We start from the raw sequence: 22,948 nt of genomic DNA on the forward strand, positions 1-22,948 counted from the left end.
TGGTGTACAAGGACACCCAGGTCCCTTTGTACATCAACATTTCCCAATCTATCACCATTGAAATAATACTCTACCATTCTGTTTTTCCTATTGAAGTGGATAACTTCACACTTGTCCATGTTATACTGCACCTGCCATGTATTTGCCCACTCACTCAACCTGTCTAAATCACCTTGAAGCCTCTTAACACCCTCTTCACCACTCACATTCCCACCAAGTTTCGTGTCATCAGTAAACTTGGAAATATTATATTTGGTTCCCTAATCCAGATCATTGATATATATTATGAATAGCGGGGACTCAAGCACTGATCCCTCCAGTACTGCACTAGTCACTGCCTGCCACTCTGAAAAATACCCATTTATTCCTACTCTCAGTTTCCTGTCTGCTAACCAATTCTCAATCCATGCCAATATATTACTCCCAATCCCATCTGCTTTAATTTTATACACTAACCTCTTATGTGGGACTTTATTAAAAGCTTTCTGAAATTCCAAATACACCACATCCACTGGCTCTTCCTTATCTATTCGGCTAGTTACATTCTCAAAAAACTCCAGTAGGTTTGTCAAACATGATTTCACTTTCATAAATCCATGCTGGCTTTGTCTAATCCCGTTGGATATTTTCTAAGTGTCCTGTTATCACATCCTTTATAATAGACCCTAGCATTTTCCCCACTCTGATGTTAGGTTAACAGGTCTGTCATTCCCTGTTTTCTCCCTCCTTCCTTTTTTAAATGGTGGGGTTACATTTGCCACCCTCCAATGTTCTGGGACAGTTCCAGAATCTACAGAATTTTGGAAGATGACAACCAACACATCCACTGATATGTGTGTCCTGTATCAGTATCAATGACATATGTAGAAAGAGGGCCTCAGGAAGATTTTAGGGAGCTAGGAATGAGGTTACTAAGCAGGTCCTCAAAGGCAGTAATCTCCAGATTACTCCTGGTGCCATGCTATAGTAAGTATAGAAAAATAGGAGGATAGGCCAGATGACTGTGTGGCTAGGGAGATGGTGCAGGAGGTAGGGTGCTAGATGCCTGGGACACTGGGACTCATTCTGGGGGATGTGGGACATAGGACAATGTCCTAGTGGGATGCTTTACTAGTGTTGTCGGTGAGGGTTTAAACTGACCTGGCAGGAGGATGGGAACCAGGATATAGTATATAGTACAAGGAGCACAAAGGATTAAGAGAAGAAAAAAGTACTAGAGTAAGAAATAAGGAAGTATTAGGTGGAGTCAGATGAGGAGGAAATACAGTAAGATCTAATTCAGATTTACAGTGCCTATATGTAACTGAACAGAGTGTGGTAAATAAGGTCAGTGAGCTGCAGGCACACGTAGCCACATGGCAATATGTTGATGTTGCAATAATGGAGACCGGGCTCAAAAAGGAGTATTAAATATAGAATCATAGAATGGTTTCAGCACAGAAGGAGGCCATTCAGCCCATTGTGTCCATGCCTGCTCTCTGTAAAAGCAAATCAGCTAGTCCCTTGCCTCCACATTTTCCCTGTAGCACTGCAAATATTTTCACTTCAGTTAATTATCCAATTTCCTTTTGAAAACCTCCAATGGACTCTCAGGCAATGCATTCCAAATCCCAACCACTTATTGTGTAAAAATGTTTCTCCTCATGTCACCGTTGGTTCTTTTGCCAATTATCTTCAACCATGTCCTCTGGTTCTCATTCCTTCCACCAATGGGAACAGCTGCTCCCTATCTGCTCTGTCCAGACCCCTCGTGATTTTGAACATCTCTATTAAATCTCCTCTCAGCCTTCTCTTCTCCAAAGAGAACAGTCCCAGCTTCTCCAATTTATCTATATAGCTAAAGTCCCTCATCCCTGGAACCATTCTCGTGAATCTTTCCTGCTCTCTTTCCAGCATCTTCACATCCTTCCAAAAGAGTGTCCAGAATTGGATGCAATAGTCCAGCTGAGGCTGAACGAGTGTTTTATAACATTCGCCATAACGTCCTTGATTTTGTACTCAGTGTCTCTATTAATAAAGCCCAAGATTCTATATGCCTTTTTAACCAATCCCTCAGCCTGCCCTGCCAACTTCAACAATTTATGTACGTAGATACATGGGTCTCTCTGCTCCTGCACCCCCTGTCAAATAATATCCTTTATTTTATATTGCCTCTCATTGTCCTTCCTATCAAAATTAATCACTTCACACTTCTCTGCATTAAATTCATTTTCCCCTTGGCCGCTCATTCCACCTGTGTCTGTGTCCTCTTGAAGTCTATCACTATCCAGCTTCACAATACTTCCAAGTTTTGTACCAGCTGCAAATTTTGAAAATGTCCCCTGCACACCAAGACCTAAGTCATTAATATATATCAGGAAAAGAAGGGATCCTAACACCAACCCTGGGGAACTCCACTCTAAACCTTCCCCTAGACCAAAAAAACAACCGTTCACCACTGCTCTCTGTTCCCTGTCAATGACCCAATTCCATATCAATGTTGTCACCGTCCCTTTTGTTTCTCTGTGGGATCCACCTGCTAATGAAGTAATCTCTAGAGTTTCTTAACGATAGCAAATAACCTCTATCTTTGACTGATCCAGCGGCACTGTAATATTTCCCTTAATCATTCTTGCCACCCCTCCTCCTTTCTTTCTTCCTCTATCTTTCCTGAATACCTTATTTCCAGCTGGGACAAATGTTTGCTAATGTTATTGGGGACGGTTTAAACTAAGTAGAGGGATGGGTTCCAAGAGGTAACATTAAAGACAGAGAAACAAGATGCACAGAGAATTGTAAGAAATAGCACTAGAGTAAGAAATAGTAAGGTATTAGGTGGGGTCAGAGTAAGAGAGAATGCAATAAGGTCTAAATTACATTTATAGTGCATGTATGTAAAAGGTCATGAAACATGGTAAATAAGATTGGTGAACTGCAGGTCATGGTGATAACAGAAATCTGGCTCAGAAAAGGGCAGGACTGGGAATTAAATATTCCTAGATACAAGGTGTTCAGGAAAGATAGGGAAGGAAATAAGGCAGTATTGATTAAGGATGATATTATGGCATTGGAGAGCAGGATGCCCCAGAGGGTTCAAGGACAGAATCTATTTGGTTAGAGCTAAGGACAATATAGATATAATTGCACTACTGGGTGTATTCCACAGGCTACCAACCAGTGTGAAAGATGCAGAGGAACAAATTTCCAAGGAAATTACAGAGTTTGTAAGAACTATGGAGTAGGTAAAATGGGGGACTTTAATTATCTGAATATAAACTGGGATAGTAGTACAGCAAGAGTTTCGAGGGTGTGTTCAGGAGAATTTTCTACATCAGTATGTCTCCAGTCCAATGATGAAGGAGGCATTGCTGGATCTGGTTCTGGGGAATGAAGTGGGTCAAGTCAATCAATTGTCAGTAGGGGAACAGTGATCATAATATCATAAGGTTTAGATTAACTATGGAATATAAAAACAAAAAACCAGAGTAAAAAAAATCACTGGGGGATGACCAATTTCAATGGAGTAGGAATGGATCAGTCCCAGATAAGTTGAAATCAAATATGGGCAGATAAATTGTAACTGAACAATGGGCTGCCTTAAAAAAGGAGATAGTTTGGGTAGAGTCTCACTACATTCCCAAGAGGGGGAAAGGTTGGAGACACAAATCCAGAGCTTCGTGAATGAAGAAGGAGTTGGAGAGTAATATAAAACTGTAAGAGAGTATGTATGACAGATGACAGGTTGACAATGCAGTTGAAATTCAGGCTGAATATAGAAGGTTCCAAGGGAAAGTGAAAAAAGAAATATGAGCAGCAAAGGGAAAGTATGAGAAGAAATTGGCAGCTAACATCAAATGAAATCTAAATGTTTTCTTAGAGAAGAAATGACTGACAGGAGATTTGCTAGGCATATTCAAAATCCTGTGGGCTCTGGACAGAGAAGATACAGAAAAACTGTTCCTATTGGTGCAAGTGTTGAGAACCATAGAACAGATTTAAGGTGGTTTGCAAAAGAACCAAAGATGACATGAGGAAAACCTTTTTTACATAGCGAGTGGTTAGGATCTGGAATGCACTGCTTAAGAGTGTAGTGGCCAGTTCAATTGTGGCCTTCAAAAGGGAATTGAGGGAGAAAATATAGCAGGACTATTGAAAAAAGGTTGGGGAGAGTATGGGAATATCTGGATTGGTCTTGTAAAGGAGCCAACATGGGCTCAGTGGGAAGAATGGCCCCCTTTTGTGTTGTAATCATTCTATAATTCCATCGGGGGAATCATCCCAGATTTGCACCAAGTGTGGCAGCAGATGTAAAAAATGATGTTTTACCCACCGGCCGCAGTGGCGGGTTTACGCACTGTATCGCCCACTTCCTGCCTCATTAATTATGCAACCATAGGAAACACATGATCTCACTGGCAGGTGGCCTCTGAATAGCCCACCATGCCTTTACATCACTGTTTCCTCACTCCAGGTGCCATATCTAAACTGTAGCCGCACATTGAGTTCTCAATGTTTGTAGCACAGCACTGCTCCAGTAAAGACATGGCCCTGAAAGCCAAGAATACTTCAGTGACCCATCACTGGAATGCCTTTTGGAGGCCCACCATGATGTCCTTCATCCCCGCTCTGGCCACAAGATGTCCAGCAATCTCACCACTCCGCCTTGGTACGTGCTGGCAGTGGTGGTCAGTGCCAATGCTGCACAGAAGAGGTTGGCCATTCAGTGCAGAAAGAGGATGAATGATCTCATCCGAGCAGCAAGGGTAAGGTAACCATCTCATCGCTCTAAACTCACACACTCACAAGCCCATCACATATTCACTGGCATCTCACTCACTGCCAGCTCAAGGGACATCACCACTCATTCTCTCACACACTCCCACATCTCCACCTGGCCTCATCTCCTCTGGAGTCTGCCTCCTCAGTCCTCATCATCTTGAGGCCACTTGCACAGATCAACATGTGCCCCCACATGGGATACCCTCATTACTCAATACAGCATCACCCTGCAGCCTCTTCCCTTGCCTGAGGCCACTTCTCCCCCTTCCCCAACCAAGCCCTAGACCTGCAGCTGTTGAAAAGCCACCCACGCCTTATGGCTGATCTGGTAGGTGGAGACCTGCCCGTGAGCCCCTCTAAAAGTGATGTGGTGCTGTCTGTGAAGCCTGGCGCTGATGACTATGAGCGCTGCCCGAAGCAAGGTAGGCAAACAAACTCAAAGTCCTAAGTGAAGTGCAGCCCACCAGGTGCACGTTGTTTATGTACAGCTGTGAAACACATTGGCATCCAATTGATCCAGCGAGGGGGGGGATGATTCCGGTGAGCAGGGCTTATAATGAGCTTCTAAAATATTGAAATTAGGTTCCCAACATGTGGCAGCAGAAACCATGGCCCACCATTGACAGGTGGAGCAGATGATCGCAAACTGGTTTTACCACGGCATAAAACTGATTTTTGGTCTTCTCGCCATATTGTCCACTCACGCCCGCCATGACAGCTGACGCCAATGGGACCGGGTGATTCTGCCCAATTATTCTATTCTAGAAGGTCTAGAGTTGTGGATTTTGAAGACTAGGTTTCTAGTGCTCTGACATTTTATAAGTTCTCATATTCTTAACTTCTAATATAAACTGTAGTTTTTCTGGAGAACATGACTTCACCCATCTTGAATGCGGATAAGGTGTGAGCTGTATGGAACAGAACAACTACTGAAGCAACATGTCTTCAAATGAGAATGACAGACATTGAGTGGATGGTAACTGTGGACTAAGGGATTGTGCATTAGCTGCCTTATTTTTTATAATCACTGGTTCTCCATTTCAGATAGAGGTCAGGCAGAGAAAGGATTCTGACACCAGCCAGGGGGATGTATGGCCAAAGTGGTAAGTGACTTATCTCTACCATCTAGAACCCTTCAGCCCCCAACACCACCTCATACCACTCAACCAGAGCCTAATATGGCTGTTGCATATTGGAAGCCAACTGCTGTTAGATTCTAACTGATTCAAAAGCGTTGAAAGATATATTTATATAAATATTTATTTTATATATATATATATATACATATACATTATAGATCTAATACATATTCTCAAGTCCCTTGAGGATCTTTGCTATTTTCTCTTTTGCCTTTGCTCGATCAATCTCAATAGCACAAACTCCAATTGTTCCCCAGTATCCATAGCCTTTTGAGGGGAGTGAATTCCAGATTTTCACTACTGTTTGTGTGGAAATGTTCTTCCTGATTTCACTCCTCTTCATACTGGCTTTCGTTTTAAGATAATGTTCTTTCGTTCTTGATTTCCCACCAAATTTTCTCTCTATTCACCTGCTCAAATTCCTTAAACACCTCAATCCTCAACCTTCCAAAACTCAAAGGAATGCAAACAAATTCATGCAACCTGTTCTCATTATTTAAACCCTGGTGACGTGATTGCTAGCCTTGGACTAATGCAGCGTCCTTTTGTTTCTCACATTACACCCATTCAACAGGCTTCAGAGCAATTGGGAGAGTGCGGGTCACGTGAGCCGCATCATCTCGATTGAAGAAGAACCCCTGCCGCAGCAGGCACTGGAGGATTCTGGGATACAAAGTTCAAAGGTTACCAGACAAGAAGTCGATATGAGCGCTGTTAAAGATGGAGAGGCTGTCTTTGAAGAAAAGCAAGGGGCCTTGTGGAGTGATGGAGCAGCAGGTCCAACAGAACAGGTAACCATTGCTGGCCAGCAGCTTCCTCTTTAATTGGACCAAACAGAGGGGCTCATTCCCTTACTCATCAGCCCACAAAGCCTCAGCCATCAGCTGTCTGCCTAGCCCTGGCCTCTTCCTCAATATTAATCACTCTACTACGGGTGTCCATGCCTTCAGTTGCTTTGGCCCTAAGTCCTGGAACTGCCCCCACCCCCCCGCACTCCCTGAATCTCATGCCTCACCAACTTTCTTTTTGTAATAAACTCGGTGTACCTGACAGGTTTCTTAATAGAAACAGTAAATTTTATTTACAGAGTCCCTGATGAAGCTAGATGCTTGTACCAGGTCTACGAATGGAAAGCTCTGCCCCTAAGATTACCCGCGCTTAGGGCTGATACAGTGGCACAATCATAATCCCTAAAACAGGATGAAAGGTTTTACCCACAATCACTACATTCCTCCCCCTTTTTTTTCACATCTTTTATTTACAAGAATATCTTAATCCATATCACATACATATACACACAGTTCATGCAATTATAGATTAAGTCTTTGAGGTAGTTTTCTAATTCGGGTAGAGCGATGTAGCTCTACAATTTGAGATTCTACCATTGGATTGACTGGACCAGGAACTGCAGCATCAGGGACATCCTTAGACAATGGCAGGTCAGAATTATTTACTTCGACAGAGACATCAGGTGTGTCTATTCTATGTCGATCTGGCACCTCAGGGATCAAAGGTTTGAATTCAATGTCAGGTGGAGTAACTGGTAGTTGAAGTGTCTCTCTACTTCTTAGATGATCCACATGTTTTCGAACAATCCAGTTTTCCACTTCCATTTGGAATGACGAAGGTCCTGTTTCAGAGACAATTATACCATTGCTATTGGGCCTCCCACCTTCCTGGTCCACACACCATCCTTAATTGCATAGGGCTGCTGGAGGTACCCTGCTTCATTAGTGGCTTCCAGCAATTTCATGAGTGACCTGACTTCTGGGGTCTCAAGCCAGAGTTGAGACCACGTGAGGCTTGTGACCCAGCAGGGAAAATTCAGCTCACTGTGAGTCAAAAATCTAAAGGAGTTAAATGCAGAGTGAGATGGAGAGACTGAAAGGAAGAGAGAGTGAGGGAAAGGCAGGGATACCAGAGAAGAGAGAGAAGGAGATAGAATGACATACTGAGAGAACCATAGAATGAGGGAGGTTCAAAGAGGTGGTTAAAATACACTTTCTTTCAAGATTACATTTTCATTGATTATTGAACGTGGTCACTTTGTCTGTTCCTCCCTCCCAGGTACAGGCGGAACTTGTCTCTCTGCGCAGTAAACAGGACGAGGGCATCACTGAGATCGAGATGCTTAAACTGACCAATCAGCAGCTGGAGAGTCAGCTGGAGCAGATCCAACAGGAGCTTCAGGAGGCCCAGGATCGACTGGTGGCTCAACAGGAGAAAGCAGCTCACCGAGAGGAGAAAGAAGGGTAAGAAACCCTGTACACACCACACACACTGTGTACACACCCTTTGTACTGTGTGCACACCCCATACTGTGTACACCCCAGATATTATGTACATAGCCCATGTACTGTGTACACACCCTGCACACTATGTACACTCCCTATGTACTGTGTATACACCCCACACTGTGTGCACATCCCATATACCACCCTCCACACACTATATACACTGTCCGCAGTTTGCAAAGACATCCTGTGTATTGTGTACACACCCTGCACACTGTGTCTACACCCCACACACTGTGCACATACCCTGAACACTGCCTACAAATTCCACATGCAGTGCACACACTACAAAAACTATGTATGCACCTCACATACTGCGTACACACCCTACTTGCTGGATACACAGCCCTCAAACTGCTTATACAACCTGCACACAGTGTACACATGGCATGCACTGTTTATATATCCCACACACAGTGTACACAATGCACACATTGCTTTTACAAACCCCACACACTGCTTATACAACCCCCACAGTGTACACACTGCACATGCAGCTTATACACCCCGCTTACAGTGTACACAACACACACACTGCTTATACACCACATACACAGTGTACACACCTCATGCATTGCGTACACACCCCACATTGCTGACATATTCCGCACAAAATGTACACACTGCACACAATGCTTTTACACCCTGCACACAATATGCATACCACACACGCTGCTTATACACACTGCACACACTGTTTATACACCTCATACACAGTTTACACACCCCACACACTGCTTATACACCCTGCATACATTGTACACACCGCACACAATGCTTATACAAACCGCACAGTGTACACGCCCCACACATTGTTTAGACACCTTCCAGTGTCACACCCCACACACTGCTTATGCACCCTTCACACAGTGTGCACACCGCACACACTGCATATATACCCAGCACACAGTGTACACACCCCACATTGTGTATACACCCCACACACAGCTTATATACACCGCACACAGTGTACACACTGCACACACTCCTTATACACCCATACACAGTTGATACAGTAAATGCAGTTCTCAATCCCAAGAAATTCCTGATGAACAGCGGGAACATGGAACCTGGTCTGGGATTTGGGATTGAGGTGCCGGTAAGTGGGGAAATCTAACAATAAATGTCTCCAGTAAGCCTTTTCTCTGTCACTGTGACTGACTGTTGGATCTTGTAGATCCCCACCACACGCTTGCTGTAAGTGCTGCCCGAGTTGGTGCTATAGATAGAGTTGATCAGCAGACACTTCTTAGGTGGAAAGCATTATGTTTATTTACAAAGGTGCTCAGCAGCAACTACATGTGTGCTTTCGCTTCAAACCCTACCTCTACAACACTGACTACTAACTATAGAGGTATTATTCTTCTATTGATTACTAAAGAACATGTGATTTTCCTTAACAGCATTCTTCTTAAAGGTATATTACACATTAGATTAAAGCATAATTACCACATTCCTCCCCCTTTACTCAGATATACATTTATATTTATATGTACAATTTTCTCAAGATAGCAAATTATTTACACTGGTAAGTAATTTATACATTCAATCTTTCTGGGGGTTTCCATATGTGTGTAGATTGTCTCAGCTCTTCAGCTTCACATTCTTTGTCAGAAACTTCCTTTCCCAGAGTTGTCTGAACATCAAGTGCTTCTGTGGGCACCTGCAGACCTGTATCCTCAACTGTTGCAGGCACATCAGACACATCAGAAACACCAAACATGTCAGTACTGGGTTGAGTTCTCTCAACGGGAAACATTGACCTGGTCGTGAACACTGGTGGAATCATCTCTTTGTGATCTTTTTCTCTCTTCCTTAGATGATCTATATGCCTCCATATGACTCGGCCTTCCACTTTCATGTAGTAAGACGGAGGTCCAGTCACTGCACTTATTTCACCTGGTAACCACTTTGGTCCTTATCCAAAGTTCTTCAGTGATGCAGTCTCTCCCACAGTAAACTTCCTCTCATGACTATGCCAGTTGTGTCTAGTTTTCTGGCTTCCCTGACTTCTTTTGACCTTCCCCTCTAAATTTGGCATTATTAAGCTCAATCTTGTCCTGAGATGGTGTTTCAACAATAACTCTGTAAGTGTGACACCTGTTGTTGCATGAGGGGTAGTCCTGTTGTGGAAAAGAAAGCATGCTAGCTTGGTTGTGAAGCAATCTCCAGTTAACTTTCTCATGCCTGCCTTGAATGTTTGAACTGCCCTTTCAGCCAGTCCGTTTGAGAAAAGGTGGTACCAGTGCAGTTTTCACATGAGTGACACCGTTGAGGCTGATAAAATGTTGAAACTCAGCACTCATAAATGCTGTGTCGTTATCAGAAATGACTACTCCTGGTAGTCTGTGAATGGCAAAACTCTGATGTAGTTTCTCAGTCGTAGCAGAAGATGTTGGTGACTTCACATTATATATGTCCATCCATTTTGAGTGGGCATCGACAATGAGAAGAAACATTGTTCCCATAAAAGGTCCCACATAGTCAATGTGTAATCGTACCCATGGCCTTCCTGGCCACTCCCAAGGGTGTAACGGAGCTGTTGGAGATAACATTTGCAGTTGCTGACACTGTACACAATTCTTCACTAAGCTCTCTATTTATCCCGGGCCACCAAAGATAGCTGTGTGCAATGGTCTTCATTCGGGAAATACCTGGATGTGCGTGGTGTAGCTCAATTAAAAGTGGCTCCCTTCCCTTTGGAGGAAATATCACTTGCACCCCCCCACAATAAGATGCCATCCTGGCTGGATATTTCATGTGTTCTTTGAAGTATAATTTCATTTCATCAGGTACAGGCTCATGAGACTAGCCATGAAGCACTTGTTCTCGTACTTGAGATAGGACTGGGTCCCAACTTGTCCATTGTCTGATCTGTCAAGCACATACCAGAGAGGAATCTTAAGAAATTTAGCAGTAAAACAAGTTCCTCTGGAACTGGGATTTGCTCATCATTTTCTTGTAAAGGCAAATGACTGAGGGCATCGGTGTCTGCAATTTGATTTCCAGGTCTATGTATAAAAGTATATTCATATGCTGCCAGGATTAAAGTCTTATTTGCATCTTCTATGTGCCTTCTTCTTTCTAGCACAAACTTTAATCCCGACCTTCTTTTCGACTCCCATATTGGCCAGACTAACCTCAGACGTAAGCTCGACTTGAGTGAGCTCAGTGGTCGAGTCTCCCAAAATGTTATTATCTGTCTGCTTCTTAGAAAATTCTGCCACTTTTGCTTCCAAAGCCTCTTTGGCTTCTTGCAGCTGATTCTTCAGCTCTTGTGCCTCTTTTTTGTACTTGTTTGTTGCCTCCTGGAAAATTGAGCATTGTTGTGTCTTATCTGCCAACTCATTCTTCAGTTTGTTCAGAGATGTGCTGATTTCTTTCTGTTTCTCTTCATACTTTTCCAGAGGCACAATCTTCGACCTGAGGGAATCTTGTCATGTGTGAAGGTCTTTCAACACGTTTTCTTTGTCCCTTCGGAGGTTGCTCACCTCGTCTCGAACTCTGTCATTAAGCGTGATCTCTCTGAGTTCCTTCTGCTGTATTACTGTGTTTTGGCTTAAGACAGCCTGTTTTTCTACAGGTTGTTGAGCCCTTACACACTCCTTTTCCAAAACAGGAACATTTCCAGCTCCCTTTCAGAATCTCAGTGGCTACTCAAGGCTGATTTCCCTTAGCCAGTTTCACCCTAAAAGACTTGGTGCTCTGCTTCTCAATGCCAACACTGATAGCTTTGCTGACTGGTGTCTGTAATGAACAATTACTCTACTTATGCCTTTGACTTGAATGTCTTCACCCATATGTGTTTTTAGTTTGGCATCAGTTTCTGTTGTTTCAGGCTCTTCTATATTGTAGGTCTCACTGGGTTTTTTCTTTTGTTTGAAGGTCTGCCTGACTCTTTCCTTGCACTGTCCCATTACGTGCCCACTTCCATGACAATGAAAACAATCAATTTTTTTGAACTGCCAATCATTATAAGGCTACTTGTTTCCACCTCCATTGAAATTATTCTTTGTTTTCACTGCTAAGTCTTTTTTTCTCATTTTCCAACTTTCCTGCCTCTCAGCAGAGTCTTGCATTTTCCTGTCATTTTTGGTTGGGGCTTCCAGCCCAATGTGGAGGATGGCGCCATTTTGCACTCCCTGTGTGGCTTTTGAATCTCTTACTGAGCTTTCGACAGCCAGTGCTATCTCTAGCACCTTCTTAAAACTCAAATTTGTTTCGGACAAAAAACTCTCCTGAATCATGTCCTTGTTCACCTCACACATTAAACAATTCTGATTATGTCGATTAGCAATGTACCAAACTCACAATGTTCTGTTAACTGCTTCAAACTTGCCACCTAACATGCAATTGTCTTCCCCGGGGCTCTATTTCTTGAGTTAAACTTGAACCGTTGCATCGTTACCGAGGGCTTTGGCTGATAATGACCCTTCACGTGGTCCACCATTTCATCAGACTTTTTTGGATCTGGGGCACTGGGTGCCATCAATCTTCAAATCAAGCCGCAGGCTTTATTCCCACACGTGGCCTCTTCTCTTCCCGCATAACATTGTTAGCTTGGAAAAAGAATGTGAGGCATTCAATGTAATGAGACCAATCATCTGTGGCTGGATTGAAAGGATCAATGCTTCTGAATTACAGCATTCTGAGAGGGAATTACTTTGTCAATTTGAACGGAACTTCTATTTACAATTACTGGTCGAGGTATAGTCCGATTTCATTTCTCTCGATTTATTCCATTAACTTGTTTTATTCTTGCTTCATCCTCATTTTATCCTCGCTTTATCCTCATCTCCAGTTTGTTGGATCTTGTAGATCCCCACCACAGGCTTGTTATAAGTGCTGGCCGACTTGGTGTTATAGATAGAGTTGATCAACAGACACTTCTTAGGTGGAAAACATGTTTATTTACAAAGGTGCTCAGCAGCAACTACACGTATGCTTTCACTTCAAACCGTATCTCCATACTACTGACTACTATTACAGAGGTAGCCCACGCTACACTTCTATTGGTTACTAAAAATAATGTGATCTTCCTTAACAGCATTCTTCTTAAAGGTATATTACACATTAAATAAAACCCTACTTACCATACTGACACTCTCTCCCTGTCTGTCTGATCCTTTGGTTTTATTACAGAGAATGGGTTCGGTCACCTGGCAGTGAGGGATGGTGTTCTAATGAAGCTGATCCACAGGTAATGAGGGACGGACACAGCAAGGAAGAATGGGGGGTTGGTGGGGGGGGGTGCGGATTCAGTCACAGTCCATATGTGTCTGAGGGTGAGATCTGGGATAGTAGCCAGAGGGAGAACAGTGAGGGTTCATGTACCACCACTGGGTTCAGACAATGAGCAGGGGCTGACTGCCAGGGATGGAGTCACACTGACTTTGGATAGATAAACATAGAGACCTGGCTCAGAAAAGGACAGGAGCGGGTACTAAATAATCCTGGATATGAGGTGTCCTGGAAAAATAGGGAAGGAAAGAAAGGAGGAGGTATTATTGATTAAGGAGAATATTACAGTGCTGGAGAGAGAGGATGTTCTAGACAGGTCAAGGACAGAATCTATTTGGTTAGAGCTACGAAATAAAAGAGGTACAATGACTCTGCTAGGTGTGTTCCATAGGCCTTTAATGTAAAAGGTAGAAAGATATAGAGGAACATATTTGCAAGGAAATTACCGAGAAGAGCGAACACTATCAAGTAGATATAATGGCTGACTTTAGTTATCCTGGTATCGACTGGGATAGTAATAGTTTAAAGGACAAATAGGGGGAAGAGGCTCATGAACATCTTCAGGATAATTTTCTACATCAGTATGTTTTCAGTCCAATGAGGAAGGAGGCATTTCTGGATCTGGTTCTGGGGAATGAGGTGTGCCAAGTGAATCAAGTGTTAGTAGGGGAACATTTAGGGGACAGCGTTCATTGTATCATAAGGGCTAGGTTAGTTATGGAAAAGGACAAGGAGCATTCCAGAGTACAAATAATTATTGGTGGAGGACCAATTTCAATGGAGTGAAAATGGATGTAGCCCAGGTTGAAAGCAAACTGTAACTGAAGAATGGGGTGCCTTTAAAAAGGAGATGGTCGGGTACAGCCAAGGTACCCCCACAAAGGGGGAAGCTAGGGTAAACTAATTCAGAGCTCCCTGCGTGATGGAAGAGATAGAGATTAAGATGAAGCAGAAAAAGGGTGCGTATGACAGATGTCAGGTGGATAATACAATTGAGAACGAGGCTGAATATAGAAGGTTCAGAGTGGAATTGAAAACCTAAATAGGACCCGCAAAGACAGAGTATGAGAAAGGAATCCAAAAGTCTTCTATATGCCTATAAATTGCAAAAAGGAAGAGTGGGGCTAATTGGGGATCAAAAAGGTGATTGACACTTGGAGGTGGGAGGCATGGCTCAGGTACGAAATGGATATTTAGCATCTTTCTTTATTAAGGAAGAAGATGCCGCCAATTTCATAGCAAAAGAGGAGCTGTGTCAAAAATGAATAAAGAGGAGGCATTAGATAAGCCGGTTGGATGTGAAGTTAATAAACCTGATGAGATACACCGAGGATGCTGGGGGAAGTAAAGGTGGAAATTGTGGAGGGGCTGACCATTATCTCCTGATCCTCTTTAAAAAGAGGGATGGTGACAGAGTTTTAGAGAATTGCAAACGTTGCACCCTGGTTCAAAAGAGGGGGTAAGGTTAAACCCAGCAACTATAATCCAGTCAGTTTAACCTTGGTGGTGGGAAAGCTTTCAGAAAAGATAATCTGAGGTGAAATCATCAGTAACTTGGACAAATCTGGGTTTGTTAAGGAAAACCAGCACAGAGTTGTTAAGGGCAAATCATATTTAACTAACTTGTTTGGGTTTTTTGATAAGGTAGCAGAGAGGGTTGATATAGATAATGATGTAGATACGGTGCATGTGGTCTTCCAAAAGACATTTGATAACATACCACTGAACAGACTTGTCAAGATACTGTCAGCACAGAACAAAGTTGTCTGAGTGACAGGAAGCAGAAAGTAGAAGTGAACGGTTGTTACTTGGACTGGAGGAAGGTACATGGTGCGTGTCCCCAGGGGTCGGTATGGGACCCACTGCTTTCTTTGATCTTTACTAATGCTGTAGGGAAAAATTTAAAAATTTGCAGGTGACACAAAACTTGTGAACTCTGAGGAGGATAGTGATAAACTTCAAGATGACATAGACATGCTGGTGCAATGGGAAGAAACATGACAGGTGAAATTTAATGCAGAGAATTGTAAAGTGATTCATTTTGGTAGGAAGAACAACGAAGAGCAACACAAAATAAAGCAGACAAATCTAAAGGACATAAGATAAGAAATGGGAGCAGGAGTAGGCCATTCAGTCCCTCAAGCTTGCTTTGCTATTCAGTAATATCATGAATGATCTGATTGTGGCCTTAACTCCATTTTCCTGATTGCTCCCTGTAACCAGTAGCTCCCTTGTAGATTGAAGGGTGTACAGGAGCAGAAGTACCTGGGAGTAGATATACAGAAATCGTTGAAGTTGGCAGGGCAGGTTGAAAAAGCGATTAAAGCAGTGCATGGGATTCTGGGCTTGATCAATATAGGCATACAGTGCAAAGCAAAGAAGCCATGGTTTGGCCTCAACAGGAAGTTCTGCTTATCTGATGTTAGGAATGATGTGAGGTCATCGGAGAGGATGTAGAAAAGCTTGAAGAGAACTGTTCTAGTGATGACAGTTGCAAGGCTTCCCTAGCACAGGACTGTGCTTGAGGAAGCTGGGGTGCAGTCAACAAAATCCTGATAGATTGGCAATCATTACCCAATGGCATGGCAAAGCCATGACACCTGGAAAGCATCAATCCCACTGCAGCTTTCATCCTCCTCCACAACCAATGAGGACTTGAAACATGTGTTTTAATAGAGCTTCACCCCAGATCCACCCAAATCAGCGTAGCAGGCTCATTAGGAATGGATTCAGCTCAGCAGGAGTTGTTGACACACCTGCCAAGGGGGCAGTTAGCTTGATTATTTTGATGGCTAATGCAGGTTTTAACTGCGATGTCCTTGGTTGAAACATAAGCCGTGAGCAGAGCCACAACCAGTCTGCCTCCGGAGGGGGGGGGTGTGAGGACAAACATAGATTGGAGGAACTGGGGCTGTTCACCTTAGAGAAGAGAAAATTATCAGAAGCTTTGATAGAGGTGTGCAAAATCATGATGGTTTGAACAAAATAAACAAAGTGAAATCATTCCCAAAATTGGAAGGGCCGAGAACCAAAGGACATTGATTTAATGTAATTAGCTAAAGAAGCAACAGTGACACGAGGAAAGCTTTTTAGCACAGCACTGGTTAGGATCTGGGCTCCACTGCCTGAGTGCGTAGTGGAGGCAGATGTAATCGTGAATTTCAAAAAGGAATTGGACAATTATCTGAGGAGAATGGATTTGCAGTATTGCAGGGAATACACAGGGGAATGGGAGTTGGTGAGCTGCTCTCACAGAGATCCAGCACTGACACGATGGGTTGAATGATCTCCTTGTGGTGTTGTAACCAATCTATAAGGTGGACACCTTTTCTGAAAGGAATTGGGCAGGAAGTAAAATTCTTTCACACCTTAATGGGGAGGAATTTTTAAGTCTTTATATGGCTACAGATAGACAGGCTCATGTGAATTAAATGTCTCCGTCAATATGTTCCACTTCTGTAAGATATTTCCTTTGTTCCAATCACTGATAAAGAGTGAATATACTTTGTAGAGATAGTCATATTTCCATGGGTTATCAATAGCACTGATTTTGCTCACTTAATATTACCTCTGTTCAAGAGGTAACTACAACAGGTAAACAATTGCTGCCTGAGGACAACTAGCCAAATTTTCATCTTGGAGGCAGGAATTAGGATTCGGGCCTTTTCCTAATGTCACTCTCCTATCTCCTGCCCAGCAATGCTCGCTCATGCTTATCTTCATGATGGGGTGGTAGGGGCAGGCTGGGGTCAGGCCACCAACTCCCACTGGTGCAAGTTGGAGGTGGAGGTGGCTAGGTTAAAAGGCCTGCCTCCATTTACCCAGCTCTAGCAATGAGAGTGAGTCCCTCTAACCCTCTCATCCCCATGCCCCCTCACCCCTCCATACCCCTGATGCCCCCTCATACATCCAACTCAACCACCTCACATCCCCACACCCACCCGCCCAATATCCACTATCTTCAGAGCTCACAAATCCTATACTAAATTTGGGACACCTTTGAGAAGCTCATAAATCTGTGAAAATAAACAAGCTAACAGCCCCTTTTTAGCATTGTCAACAAACCATGCTGAGCTGAATTTATTCATAATGAGATTCCATTGCATAACTGTGTTAACAAAGCCTCCAGAACTTTGTCTTCAAAAACCTCTGCCATCTGTCAAAGCTTTGAAACAGCTGACAGATGGCTGAGCTGAAATTCAACAAAAGCATGAAATTGACAGCCAAATTTGAATTTTACTTTTTTTTTGCAATGCAGCAAAGGCAGGCTCATGTGAATTGAATGCCTCCCTCAAAGAGTTCCATTTCTGTAAGATATTTCCTTTGGTTCAATGAAGATTTTTTTTAATGACTTTATCTACTGGATAGTGTACTCCAGTCCATCTGAAGACTTTTCCACATTCACAATGCTGATCAATTTAATGGTAACTTGTCTTTCCAAAACAAAGCTCTATCATTACTCACTGTGTTAAAAACATATATAACGTCTCAGACAGCATTCCATTATCACATGTGAAGCTGGCACCAACTATTGAATTTGCCTGTCAAATGGCTCCCAAGTTCAAACCAAGGATCCTCCATGGCTCATGACACCTCTGAGCTGGTATGCGTAATGACATCTACAAATGCCACCCAACTCCATGAAAATAGCGGAAGGTCTATAATGCCCACTTCTGCAATGGAACTGGCAATGTCGGGACTGCTGGATATGGGCTGGTGACCCATCCACTTATCCTGTACCAAACAAAATCTCCAGTGATGGGAATGGGGATGGGTTCCACCAACCATTTCCAAACCTGCTGATGAGGGTTGGTCCTGAGATGGAATAGGAAGATCCAACCCAACATTTCTGGGAATTTACAGGGGGAGAGGTTTGGGATGAAACGACTGGGGCCAATTTCTCTCTGGAGTCTCGTTCATTTCCCAACTTGTTTGTTGGGTGTCAGGGTGTGAAATTGGATGGGGGGATGAAATGCTGAATCAGTCAGCTCGTGAGCACAATTGTTATTAGATTTTGATGGAGATGTAGAGAGAGACAGTCATACTGACAACAGGCGAAATAGAAAGGTAGAAAAAGACACTGAGAGAAGGGAACAATAGAGAGTGAGAGAGAGAGAGAAAGAGAGAGAGAGATGGAGTGGGGGATGGTTTAGAATTCATTTTATGAGACAATTTACCATGTATTGATTGTTGAAAGTGGTCGCTTTGTGTGTTCCTCCCTCCCAGTTACAGGCAGAGCTTGTCTTTCTGCGCAGTAAACAGGAAGAGGCCATCACTGAGAACGAGATGCTCAAACTGACCAATCAGGAGCTGGAGAGTCAGCTGGAGCAGATCCAACAGGAGCTTCAGGAGGCCCAGGATCGACTGGTGGCTCAACAGGAAGAGGCAGCTCACCGCAAGGAGAAAGAAGGGTAAGAGATCCCCAGCATACACCACATATAATGTCTACACACCCTATGTCCTGTGTACACACGCCACGTACTGAATACGACTCCACACACAATGTACAAACCCAAATGCAGTGTACTCAGGGACAGTGGGAACATTCATGTTGAGACTCACACTGAATGTGATTCTCAATCGTAGGAAATTCTTGATGAACAGCAGGAAGAGGGAACCTGGTCTGGGGTTTGGGATTGAGATGTCAGTGAGTGAGGAAATCTAATAATAACTGTCTGCTGGAAGCCTTCTCTCTGATATTTTCTCCCTGTTTGTCTGTTTCTTTGGTTTTATTACAGAGAGTGGGTTCTGTCTCCTTGGAACGAGGAATGGCATTCCGATGAAGCTAATCCACAGGTAATGAGGGATGGTCACAGTAGGGAAAAGGGGAGGCTTCAATCACAGTCCATATGTGTGTCAGGGTGAGATCTGGGACATGGATAGTAGCCAGAGGGAGAGCAGTGAGGGTTCATGTGCCATCTCTGGGTTCAGACAGTGAGCAGGGGCTGATTGTCAAGGATGGAGTCACACTGACTGTGGATGAGAATCGGGATGGGGGAGCAGGGGAAATGATAGCAGAATCTTCCAAACTGATTCACAGTCACCATACAGGCTGGACTGGTTGTACCTGAACAGAGCTGGGCCAATATCCTTTTGGGGTGGGTATGCTAATATTACAGGGTAGGGTTTAAACTAACTTGGCTTGGAAACCAGGAGGTAACATTAGAGAGGGACAAACAAGGTGCGCAGAGAATTGGGAAAGACACATAGCACTAGAGCAAAAAATGATAATATATTAGCTGGTGTCAGAGGAAGAGAAAATGTAATACAGCCTTAATTGGGTTTGTTGTGGATTTATGTTTCCACAAAGAGGATGGTTTATGAGCTTGGTGAGCTGCATGTGCAAATAGCCACAAGGAAACATGATCTTGTAGTGATGATGGAGGCCTGACTCAAAAACATAACAGGACTGGAACTGGGCCCTAATCAACCCTCTATTCAATGGGCTGGATTTTGACTGTGGCAGTCTGCAGCTTGAGTTGGGAAATTTCCTGACTCTGCGGACACGGCTCTGTTTAAAGTGGCCTGAGTGTCACGATTTCTCTCCAGGCCTTGGTGGTAAGGGGGCAGCTGCATGATGGTGTTGGGCCTGCCATCTGACATGTGGAGTGTGGGCAGCCACTGGGATGGCTGGATGCCCAGCTGGGCTGCTTCAAAGGTCTGCCTCAGTTTTCTAGGACAATGTCCCAGCTGTATAAACTCTCCAACTCTCACCAAAAGGTACTGAAAGCCTCCTTGTCAGTGACACCCACGTGCCAAGTAAATCTTTTAAAAAATAACTAATAAAAATGATTATTTTCAATAATTGTCCACCATAGGCAGCAATTACACACAATTGCTCTTAAGATCTTACCTATCCTGAAAAGTGCCCAGTCAATCTCAGATCACCCTGGAAGTGCAAGCAATCTCAAAACTTTGTGCAAAGGTGAAGCTAGCTGTTTCACGTTGCCATTATGCAGTAGCAACACGAGTGGTCAGGAGTTGGACTCCACTGCCTGAGTGTGTGATGGAGGCAGATGTAATTATGGCTTTGAAGAGTGAATTGGACAATTATGTGAGGAGAAAGGATTTGCAGTATTGCAGGGAAAACACAGGGGAATGGGAGCTGGTGAGTTGCTCGCAGAGAGCCAGCACTGACACGATGGGTTGAATGTCCTCCCTGTGGTATGGTAACCATTCTATAAGGTGGACACTTTGTCTGAAAGGAATTGGACAGGACGTAAAATTCTCTCACACCTTATTGGGGAGGATTTTTTAAATCTTTACATGGCTACAGTAGACAGGCACATGTGAATTAAATGTCTCTGTCAATGATTTCCATTTCTATAAGATATTTTCTTTATTTCAATGACTGATAAAGAGTGAGTATACTTTGTACGGATAGTCACATTTCCATGGGTCATCAGTGAAACTGATTTTCCTCACTGCATTCATTCAGGAGGTGACTGCACAGGTAATCAGTAATGTCTGAAGACGATATTTTGGAAGTTTAAAGAGAGTGATGATTGGGGTGAAAACATTTCTGCTGATTTCTTTGGTGTCTCAATCATTATGATTCTTGAGTGTTGGCATGTCGCGGTTAGGTGGTGAGGTGAATTGCTGGTTCCTGTAACCTGAGATCACATTTGTGATTAGGTAGTGATGGAGGGTCAGAGAGGGGCAGTCAGGCTGAAAACATGTGAGATAGGGACATTGAAAATGAGACCAAGAGACACGGATATTCGAGACAGAGAGTGATGGAGATAAATACAGGTGGTTTAGAATACATTTGATGAGAAGCTTTACTGTTATTTATTTTGAACGTGGTCGCTTTGTGTGTTCCTCCCTCCCAAGTACAGGCGGAGCTTGTCTCTCTGCGCAGTAAACAGGACGAGGCCATCACTGAGATCGAGATGCTCAAACAGACCAATCAGCAGCTGGAGAGTCGGCTGGAGCAGATCCAACAGGAGGCCCAGGATCGGCTGTTGGCTCAACAGGAGGAAGCAGCTCACCGAGAGGAGAAAGAAGGGTAAGAGATCCCCAGGAGGTGTTGTGTCCCATGGGGCATTTGATCATCTCAGTCATTCTCCATCCCTGTATCCTCCAATCTGATGTAACACATATATTTCCAGATCCTTTCCCAGGACACACATTATTAACTGCTTTGTCCTCCAATCTATCTCACCCACAACACCATGGGACACAAACTACAGCAAGTTGTGAATTGGAGGTTGAATTCCTGAATTCTCTCCCAGCAGTATTCCACAGGAACAGTGATGGAGCATTCAACACATGGAGCCTCTTCACACATTCCAATCATTCATGTCCTCATCCAATAAGCTCTCCCATTGAATGATTTTGGGTTTCCTTCTCCCATTGGTATTGGAAACTCTTCCTCTGCACTGAAAACAGATAAAAAGTCCTCATCTAACATCTGACGGCCCACACACTGCTGACCTTACTTGGTTGGTCGTACATGTGACTCCAGACCGACACCAATGTGGTTAAATATTCACTCCCATCTGAAAGGGGATAGCAAGACACACAGACATAACAAAAACCACGACAAAAAAGTCAAAAAAGAATCAAAGCAGAAGCAGCACCCAGCATTACCCGAGGCACTGGAAACAACAAATTCACGCACAGCCCCATTGACCCTGCAAAGTTCCCCTTAATACCACCTGGGGACTTGTGCCAAAATTGGGAGAGCTGTGTCACAGTGTAATCAGACAACAGGCTAACATTTCATAGTCACTGAATGATACCTTACAGCCAATGTCCCAGACACCACCATCACCACCCCTGGGTGTGTCTTGTCCCACCGGAAGGAGAAACCCACCTGAAGTGGTGACACAGTGATATACAGTTGGGAAGAAATTGCTCTGGACTCCATGAAGTCTCATGGCATCAGATTAAACATGGGCATGGAAACCTCTGACTGATTACCACCTGCTGCTGACCAATCCCCACCCCCCCGACCCCCTCGACCCAACCACCACCCCCAACTCTCAGTTGCCTCCTCTATTTTGAACACCAATTGGAAGAAACATTGAGGTTGATAATGACACAGAATATACTCTGGATGGGGGTCATTAATGCCCATCAGCAAGTGTATCTCAATAGGACCACTACTGAGCTTGTTCATCGAGTCCTGAAGGACATAACTGCTAGAATGGGGCAGCAGCAGCTGGTGAGAGAACCAACAAGAGGGAAAAACCTCTGCTGGTTGGAATCATCCCCAGCACAAAAGAAGATGGTTATGGTTGTTGGAGGTCAATATTCTCAGTCCCAGGACATCAGTGCAGGAGTTCTTCAGGTTAGTATCCTCAGCCCAACCATCTTCAGCTGCTTCACCAATGACCTTCCTTTCATCTGAAAGGTCAGAAGTGGGGATGTCCGCTGATGATTGCACAATGTTCACCTTTCCTGACTCCTCAGATACTGAAGCAGTCCATGTCCAAATGCAGGCAGACCCGGACAATATCCAGGATTGGGCTGACAAGTGGCAAGTAATATTCGTGTCACACAAGTGTCAGG

At 43.8% G+C, this 22,948-nt stretch overlaps 1 protein-coding gene across 1 annotated transcript in view; it reads left to right on the forward strand.

The window, feature by feature from the left end:
• Nucleotides 1-22,948, forward strand: part of LOC121281737 (centrosome-associated protein CEP250-like) — a 199,001-nt gene that overhangs the window by 45,436 nt on the left and 130,617 nt on the right. The window contains exons 10-16 of the mRNA XM_041194658.1: nucleotides 5,803-5,861; nucleotides 6,472-6,688; nucleotides 7,965-8,149; nucleotides 13,334-13,391; nucleotides 18,659-18,843; nucleotides 19,171-19,228; nucleotides 21,271-21,440. Coding sequence (XP_041050592.1) covers nucleotides 5,803-5,861; nucleotides 6,472-6,688; nucleotides 7,965-8,149; nucleotides 13,334-13,391; nucleotides 18,659-18,843; nucleotides 19,171-19,228; nucleotides 21,271-21,440 — 932 coding nt within the window. The remainder of the gene's footprint in view (nucleotides 1-5,802; nucleotides 5,862-6,471; nucleotides 6,689-7,964; nucleotides 8,150-13,333; nucleotides 13,392-18,658; nucleotides 18,844-19,170; nucleotides 19,229-21,270; nucleotides 21,441-22,948) is intronic.

Source organism: Carcharodon carcharias, chromosome 9 (genome assembly GCF_017639515.1).
Source record: "Carcharodon carcharias isolate sCarCar2 chromosome 9, sCarCar2.pri, whole genome shotgun sequence".
NCBI classification, from domain to species: domain Eukaryota; kingdom Metazoa; phylum Chordata; class Chondrichthyes; order Lamniformes; family Lamnidae; genus Carcharodon; species Carcharodon carcharias.